The sequence below is a fragment of the Plasmodium cynomolgi genome, chromosome 14 (genome assembly GCF_000321355.1).
Source record: "Plasmodium cynomolgi strain B DNA, chromosome 14, whole genome shotgun sequence".
Classification (NCBI taxonomy): Eukaryota; Apicomplexa; class Aconoidasida; order Haemosporida; family Plasmodiidae; genus Plasmodium; species Plasmodium cynomolgi.
The window spans coordinates 564,121-573,334 of record NC_020407.1 but is presented as its reverse complement, the minus strand read 5'-3'; the positions used below and the strand labels follow the sequence as shown (position 1 = coordinate 573,334).

The following is a 9,214-nucleotide window of genomic DNA, read 5'->3' as shown; positions in this document are numbered from 1 at the left end:
ATAATAAAAGAGTCCCCTTTATGCGCACTACTCATACACATTCCAACTCCACATAAAAAGTGACATGTATCCTTTCGCAATGAAGGGAAGAAAAATATCATTTATGTCAATTGAAAAAAAAAAAAAAACAAATGAATGAATGGATCAATGAATGAATAAGTAAACAAATAGTCAAAGCATAAATGTCATGAGAAAAAGAAAAACAAAATAAATACAAAACAGAAAGCAAATCGCAATTCGTTTAAGATACCACTTCTCACATTTTTTCGCAACTTCTTCCTCCACTTTTATCAAACGAAAAAGGTTACGTTAACTGATTTACACGCTTGCATAATCCCAGGAGCACGCTCAAAATTTATGTGAAATGTAACATCCTCGAATAAGGGGGAGCACATTTCCATTTACACAAAAAGGAGAAAAATGCAAATATTAGTAAAAACCCTGACCGGGAAAAGACAGTCGTTTAATTTTGAACCATCCAGTTCCGTATTTCAAATAAAGATGGCAATTGAGGAAAAGGAAGGAATAGACGCAAAGCAGATTCGGCTCATCTACTCAGGTTTGCTCCCTTGCCAATATTGCACACCTTTTGTTGCATTTTTTTTTTACATTTTCAGCAAATGTTTATTACATTTTTTTGCATTTTTTTTGCATTTTTTTTGCATTCTTTTGCATTGATTCACATTTTCGTTTCATTCCCAATTCGTCTTCGCTTCGTGTTGATCATTTGGAGAGACCCCCGTTGATGTCGCACCAACTTGGTCCACACAGCTGCGATAACCCAGTTAGCAGTGTGCACGTGGCATACCCCGCGTTACACCCCAAATTGGTAACCTTTTTTGCCTTTTTTTTTTTTTCAAGGGAAACAAATGCATGACGACATGAAGCTCAGCGACTACAGAGTTGTGCCCGGCTCAACCATTCACATGATTTTACAACTCAGAGGAGGATAATTTTGACTGAACAGAACGAGACCGGAATTTGATTCCCCAACATATTTGCAGCGAATGTTTATTGCTTTTTTCGCGTCCAGGATTACACGATTGCGCATCACGTATGATGTGTACGCGCCATTTTTTTTTTTTTTTGGCCTCATTTGTACCAAAACGTTTGAAAAAGTTTAGCTGCTCATTTGCTGTTGCCCACTTTACTGCTTGGCTAATTCTCCTTTTTTTTTTCGTTCTACAAAGGGGCACCTATTTGACGAGCGCACCAAATTTGTTCTCCGGGTGTGCAGCCTTTATGCATATTTGTACATTATCGCATTCGAACAAATACGTTTCCCCCCCATTTTGCCTAACCCTCCTCCCCCATCCATGTCTGGTGCCCCCCTCACACGCACCACGTGACGCTGAACATGTATTAATGAGCATGTGACGCACCATGGCGAATGCAAAGATTGACAAGATGGGCACATTTTGCTGATCCCCTCCTTTAACATTTTTTCTGCGCTTATAAAAAGTATAAAAAAAAATGTGAACCAAAAGTGGAATCAAAACTTTTCATTTCCCCCGCAGTTGTTCCCCTATGAGCGTTTTCCCCCCCAACGGAAATGCACAACCATCAGTATTTATTTCTCCTTACTTAGCACACATGTGTGGACCTACCCCTCCACAAGTACACTTCATAATTTGTACCTTTTCATATTTTTTAAATACAATCTTAATGGTTATAATAAAAGCATAACTGAACACAAAAGGGGGGATATGATATTCTAAATTTGTATACATGTGGAAAATGGAAAAAAAAAATAAATAAACGTGAAGGGAAGGGTACTCTATAAAAAAAAAAAATGCGTTTTTTACATTTTAAAAAACAAAAATTTTATGTATCACAAATTTTTCTTTTTCGAAAAAGTGTGTTTTTAAACAGAACAAGGTGGGCAGGCACGCCATTGCACGGCCGCGACGCTGTGGTATGCGAAACGCGACAGGTGAAACAGCACTGTACTGTACTATACTATACAATAATTACATCCTAGCATAACCTGACAGGTATTTTTTTTTTCCCCTTTTCTCTCGCGTTATGTGCACATATGATGCACAACATTGCACATGTGTGCGCATGACAATTTGCACTTCTTCACATGTGCAAATGCATACCTCTCTCGCAGTGGGCATAACAATCACGCTTGACGCAAGCGCGCAGAATACAGCGACATTTACATCAAGATAACGTGCACAATAGGTGAGTTATATACACACTTACAAAAGAAACTGCACGTAAGAACACTGCATTTCTGCATTACGACAAGGTGTTTACTTTATACGCGTTTTTCGTTGAGATGTGCCCCACCCGTCATATGCAGAATATGCGTGTGTCTGCAGAGCGCGTCGCGTGTGTCTTCATGCGAATACAAACACGTGGCTGGGCATGTGGCTGTGCATGTAGCTGTGCATGTGGCTGTGCATGTGGCTGTGCATGTGGCTGTGCATGTGGCTGTGCATGTGGCTGTGCACGTGTGTGTGCGCGTCGTGGTGGTGAACAAGCATACAAACACAAATGCGGCATAGAACTCTTGCTGGGTATGGTGGGGGGTGCTGTTGTGAGCTTCTCCTACGAAAAGGTAAGCGATTCGGAGGGAGGAGTCACAAACGTTTGCACATTTTTTTCTCCTCTCCACTTCGTACCCCCAGCGCTTGAACTTCCTAAAAAATTTCACTTCTTCTGGTTTGCCTTGCTAAGTCTCTCCTGTTCCTGCATATACTTGGAGTAGGACTCATTGTTCCTGATATTATGCCTCTCCCCAACAATAACTATATTTCCGAGCTGCGCCAGGTGAATGGATCCTCCCATCATTTCTTCCGTCTCGAGTTGGGATCTCAATTCATTCAAACCTTTGGCTGTGTCCTTATGCGTCTTCTTTCTCCACTCGGATAATCTCAAATCAAAAACATCTTGAATTACAAATTTTATCCTTTTGGAATACATTTTTTTTCTTTGCAATTCTTTAAGTCGACCAAACCAGGTGTCTAAAATGTTCTTATACTTTTCCATCTTGTCGATAAAAAATCCTGTGGAATAAATTAACTGGAGGAAGGCTTCAATGCAATATTCCTTCGGTTCCTCAAAAGCTATTAATAAATCATGTGCTATGCTAATTACAATCGATATGGATACAATTTGTCTTTGAAATAATTCCCCTATCAATTTTACAATTCCAAATAATCTTTTCTTTTGTTTTTGCTCAACGAAACTTAACTCTTCTTCATTTTCGTCATTTTTTAATTTTTCCTTCATGGTCGATTCGAAGGTGCTTGGTAAATTTTCATATTCTTCTTGGATTTTTTTTAACAGTGCAATCTCGAAGGAGGATTTTTTTTTCATTTCAAAATTTGGAGATCTCCATTTCAACGCTTGACAAACATCGGCATACATTTCTGACCAGTCATGTTCCAAAACAGCTTTGTTAATCACTTCATTTACAACAGTTTGTATTTCGTCTGTATTGGTACGTGAGTCCATAATTTGGCACATTTTTTCTGTAATGATTGGAAAATTTTCCACTGTTAATTTGTTCAGAAGACTTTTTATTTGTCTTTCCATATACTCCAGGGGGGACATATTTTCTTTTCTCTTAAACACATATATAGCTTTGGCTGGTTTTTCTGTGATTTCTTTTTTCTCGCCATTTTGCTGTTGCTGTGAGTCATCATTTTTGTCAAGTTCATTCGTTTCGTCCTTCTTCGTACAGGCATTATCATTCGTTTCGTTTGCTCGATCTTCTGATGTGCTTCCTTCGTTCATTTTGCTATCCGTTTCGCTACCGACATTTCCCTTCTTTCCCTTGTTCTTGCCGGCTGACTGATCATTGCTTCCATTTTCTGCATCCTTGGCGTTCTTTCCACCACTCTCGTTCTCTTTCTCCTTCTCCTTCTCCTTCTCCTTATTATTACCACCCCCCTTTGCATTTTTATTTTTATTTTTTTTATTCTTTTTCTTCTCTCCAAGTGACGTACTCGCATCTGCCCCTGTCAGAAAGAACGGTTCATCATCCTTCTTCCCCTTGGCCTTTTTCTTGTTCTTGTTGTCCTTTCCCTTTTTGGACATATTCAAATCAGCTAGCTGATTCAGAATAACATTTTTTTTTTTAATAATGGAATTAATGTCTATATACTTATCCTCCCCTAGTTCTCCCCAGTCGTCATTATCCTCTTCCTCATTGTTAACATTTTGGCTATCTGCACTATTCATGTTGGGATTATTATTAGTGCTTCTCCCAGCCCCTGTTGCTCCAGGAAAAAAGTTCGTACTATTCGCTGCATTGTTATTCGTCAAATTAATTTTATTCAAATTGGGGTTGCTATTTACGCCTGGGTTCGTTACAACGCCGACGTTGTTGAAAGTACTTGTTGTTCCTTTGTTGCCAAAATCCGATTGAGCGTTAAAATTTACGTTTGTGTTCGCACCGCCTGCATTTTCAAAATGGTAGCCTCCTTGATTTTGTACATGGGGTGCGTAATAGTTATTATCCACGTTTAGACACTCCCTTTTGGTAAAATTTGCGTTATCGCTGGGAGCCATGCTGTTCAAGTGGTTCGCATTGGAGGACCCCGGATTATTAAAATTGGGGTTCCCTGAAGAGTGCGGGTAAAAATTATGTGTTGCGTCCATGCCGCTTCGGTTAGCACCGGACGGGTTACTCATTTCTGGGTACCCATTATTTCCGCTTGTTCCCATGTGACCCATATTTCCGGCGTTCGCATTAAACGCATAATTTAGTCTATTCCTGTTGGCATTTTCGCTACTGTACATATTTCCCTTTTTATTTTGGTTGTCGTAGCTCATGAAGGCGTCGTTCTGCGAGTGCATCCTGTTCATGATTCCCCCATCATTACTACCGCTGTTGCCCCCTGTGTGCGGCGCGTAGTACTTATTGTTTGCCCCTTGGCCCCCATAAGGCAGATATTCATTCTTGCCTTGATTCGCGCCATTCACGGCATCGTTATTTTCATACTTCTGTTTGTAGAATGCCGAGTTATTTAAGTTACTAGATGGGTTGTTAAACCCAGTATTCATCGAATTCGCATTCTTACTCTCCGCAGTATTTTCTATCAGTGTAGTATATTTCGTTTGCATCGAATTATAATTCATGTTGGGATTAAATTCAGCGGGGATATTTTGATTTGCTTCATCCATGTTGATATTTCTATTTGGCATGCCACTTCCCTCATTCTTAAAATTCCCACTGTACTGGTTGTTCTTGTAGTTGATATTCTTCTTGCCATCTGGGCTACTACTAAAGTTAACCCCTCCGGCACCACTTTGCATGTCCGATTTGGTAAACTTGTTATTTTTATTTGCACTTTCGTAAAAGGCCTTGTTATTCATGTTGCTAAAATTGTTGTTAAAATTTCCCCCCATATTTGTGAAATCATTTTGATTTGAATTTTTCGCATTGTTTTGATTATTTGGCATTGTTTCGCTATTTGTGTAGTTATCTGGACTGGCGATATTCACACCGTTCGCGCTGTTCATGGTATTGCTACTGGCTGACGGTGTGCCGCTCCTGATACTAATACCATTATTCGTGTTACTACTATTATTGTTAGTGTTTTTGTTCACTCCTTTTGCACTGATTCCGGAGCTTGCATTTTTCATGAGGGAGTTGTTCCTGTTCGTATTTTTACTATGACTGTTCTTGTAATTCCTGCTAAAACCATACTTTGAATTATCCGAGCTGCTCATATTTTTATTATAATTATATTTGGATCCTTCTGCGCTATTCATATTGGTATTCATTTCGTTACTGTTAAAGTTATTGTTTCTATAGTTAGGTGAATTGCCGTCTTCTTTTTTCCTCCAGTTTCCTTGATCCATTACGTGGCTCTTCTTATTCATCGAGGAAAAGCTGTTGTTTTCGTTAGATTTATTTGCATTCCTAAACGTGTGGCTTGAGCCACTCCTCAAGTTATTCCATTCGTTATCCATACCTTCTGGATTGCTACTCTGGTTGATGTTTGTGAATCCTTGCTGGTTGTACGATCTCGATGTGCTATTATTTCGGGGGTTCTTGCTATACCTACCAAAGGAAGGGTGGGAGAAAAAAAAAAAATACATGTGTTGAAGCGGTTCACGCGTTATTCAAATCCTGCATGCATTAAAAGTGCGCATTTGCAAAATGAAAAGCACGATCACGAAGTGGCACATTCTGTCACTACGCTGTTCATATATCTATATTATATACACACACGTGGTGCACAATTTTTCCTTTTTCGTCTTTCTTGCTACCTCTTCATGTTGTCATCGTTTCCCTTTTTATTGCCTCCATCCGTAGTTGCAATGTTTTGGGCCTAGGGGGAAAAACAGGTGCACATGGGTAACGGCAAAGTTAAGTGCCAACAAGAAAAAACTTCGTGGGTGGGCCCCAAAAGGGCACATATGCCCCTGCCCACATATGTGCATTTTCACGCATGCACATATTCACTCATTCGCTCTGGCCTACTTCGTTCAAGTTTGATTCATTGTTCTGGACATTTTCCTGTTTCACATCCATGCAGCTCATTTTTGTTTTTTTCCTTTTTCCTCTCTCTGATGTTTGACGTTAGCTGAAAGTGTTAGCAAATTGTAGGCGAACACGTATGCGCACATGTACAAATACGTGCTGGTGTACCTCTTCGAACTCGTGTTTGCATGAACGCATACATGTAAACACGTTCGGGCATATGTACACTTGCAAACGCGAATGCACGTAATGTGTACGTATATAAATGTGCCTATATAAATCTGCCCATATAAATGTGCCTATATAAATGTGCCTATATAAATGTGCCCATATAAATGTGCCTATATAAATGTGCCTTTATAAATCTGCCTTTATAAATCTGCCTATATAAATGTACGTCCGTGCGTACGTACGTAGTACAATGCCGCGCTTTGCGTGACTCGTAAATTTCCTAACAAAGTACAATCCCCGTGCAAAAAAAATGTTAAAGCATAAAATAGCAGGGGAAAAAACACAAACGGGGGGCACGTGAATGGAGAAAAAATTAATTAAAAAAAGGCATGTACATACTTATACTGTGCGTATACTACTGTACGTGTGTACACTGTACATATGCGCATTTGCATATTAAAGGCGCGTATTTGTTGCGAAAAAATGGTACACGTGGGTGTTTGTTTATGGTACATATATATACATGTACACGTGCGTATATGCAAAACGCGCAGGTGATGCTATTTTACAGGTTTGTTGATTTTATAACACTCAAAAGAGGCGAACGCAATTTGTGTCACCCTGCGAAATTGTAAATAAAATTGCTTAATCACTCACGTTGCGAAAAAAATTATATGCAAACATGAGGGATGTAAAAACTGGGCAAATGGAAAACGAATTTTCCTTCTCTTTTACTTTCCGTTTATTTTTAAAAAAACTGCTAGGGAAAAATAAAACGAACGAGCGAGCGAACGGGTGAACGAACGAGCGGACGAACGAAAGGACGAACGAACGAACGGACGAACGAATGGGTGGATGAATAAATTAAAACGCAATGTGAAGATAAACATACGGTACATATGCATTTATTATATACGTATTATATGCATATATAATGCCATGCATGTATGTGGATTGCGAAGTGGGATCACAAGAAACAGCGATTGTACGTGCGAACGTTTATGCGTTATTTGTACATGTATGTTACAATGTACAATGCAAAACACGCATGTTTTTTTTATAGGAAAAATGAGGTGTACATGGGGTAACATAATGCGTTCATGCAGTTGGTTTTTGTTTGCTTTGGTTTTTCACGGCAACATTACAAACGCGTGAACGCATAAACATGTAAACAGGTTACTCGCAGGGCAGCCCCTGGTGGTGGGAGAAAAGGAATATACGCGAATGTACTGCATGTAATGTGAGCAGTATTTATTTATATATATTTATATAGTACATACGAAGCATGCGTAAATAAATATATATGATATATATATGTATTGCATGTATACATGTGATAAACGCGTAAACGCAATGATCATATAATACCCCCCGCGATATTATTTTTGCGCGAGTGACATTTGCCGCCGAAACTGAAGGTTAACAGGAAATTACTTTTTTCCCCTTCGCTTTTTTTGAGCAATGTTAAACACAAGAAGTGACATAAAACCCGCCGAGTGGGGGAAAAGGGAACGCTTCAGAAAAAAATGTGTTTGCTAAGTGGTAGGTGGGGGCCAATAAATTCGCAATTTTTATCCGTCACTCTTTACAATGCATTATTCAGTGCTCTACGCGAAGCAAAAAATCGCTGCGCATATGTGCTAATAATTGCACGTGTTATATTATACTATACTTATGCTCAAATGAATATAAACCTTTCACATAATAAATACTACGCATGTAACATTTTACATGTGGTATACATCATTTATACGTATTGCAAGCATGCTGTAAAATTAAAGCGTGTTTTGCCCTTTGCCCTTTGCCCCTTGCTCGATTGCAAATAGAAGAGGGTAGTTCGTGCAGTCGGGGAAGCGTTTGCGTGATAGGAAGCAAAACAAACGTTCGCTTAAACAATGACGCGCTTTCTCCCACAAGCAAATTTTTTACGCATTTCTCTTAAGAAGTATAAGGAATATCTTCCTGCGCATGTTTTAGTAGCAACCTTTACAGCTGCAGCTTCTACAACGTGCATGGAGTAGGGAAAGAAGGTGTATGTTGGTGGGATCTTCGCAGTGAAGATGTATATATATGGGGTATATACTGCATGTTTATATGGCCTACATATAAACAATAAACATATGCGTAGTGAATACATTAAAAATTCTCTTCACGATTTTTGCCAAACCGCCTGCGGATCACGCGACTTTAAACGTGGTGAAGTGAACATGTTTTATGTTTTTTATGGTGAGAACAATTTTACTGCTCAAAGGTGTTTTTTTTTTTGTTTAACTTTTAACAGTGTTTGGAAAAAAATGAAACAGAAAAGGGAAAGAGCAACGTGGAATGACATCCTCTACGCAGTTAACATATGCACGTTTGGCATGCATAACATTTGCACAATGAACTGAAACTCGGGGGAAACCGCAAAACGGAAATGTGTTGCGATATATTCACATGTGCAGATTTTCGTAAGGGCATACCAAGTCACCATTATTGCACGTCTTCGGGGTGTTAAAGAGAACGCACCATTCCCCCGTTTTTTTATCTGCTACTTTGACAGCATAACCTTAGAATGTTCCATAAGGACTTATTAATTTAATAGGGAAAAAATGGTTC

The 9,214-nt window shown here is 39.1% G+C and overlaps 2 protein-coding genes across 2 annotated transcripts; one reads left to right on the top strand and one right to left on the bottom strand.

Moving 5' to 3' along the window:
• Nucleotides 1-420: 420 nt before the first annotated feature.
• Nucleotides 421-953, top strand: PCYB_142240 (ubiquitin domain containing protein; the record flags this gene model as incomplete). The annotated part of the gene is made up of 2 exons (XM_004224695.1): nt 421-559; nt 862-953. 2 exons carry the CDS (start codon nt 421-423, stop codon nt 951-953), a joined length of 231 nt encoding a protein of 76 aa, XP_004224743.1.
• A 1,705-nt stretch (nt 954-2,658) lies between these two features.
• PCYB_142230 (asparagine-rich protein) lies at nt 2,659-6,097 on the bottom strand (the record flags this gene model as incomplete). The annotated part of the gene is made up of 2 exons (XM_004224694.1): nt 2,659-6,022; nt 6,078-6,097. 2 exons carry the CDS (start codon nt 6,095-6,097, stop codon nt 2,659-2,661), a joined length of 3,384 nt encoding a protein of 1,127 aa, XP_004224742.1.
• Nucleotides 6,098-9,214: the final 3,117 nt, after the last annotated feature.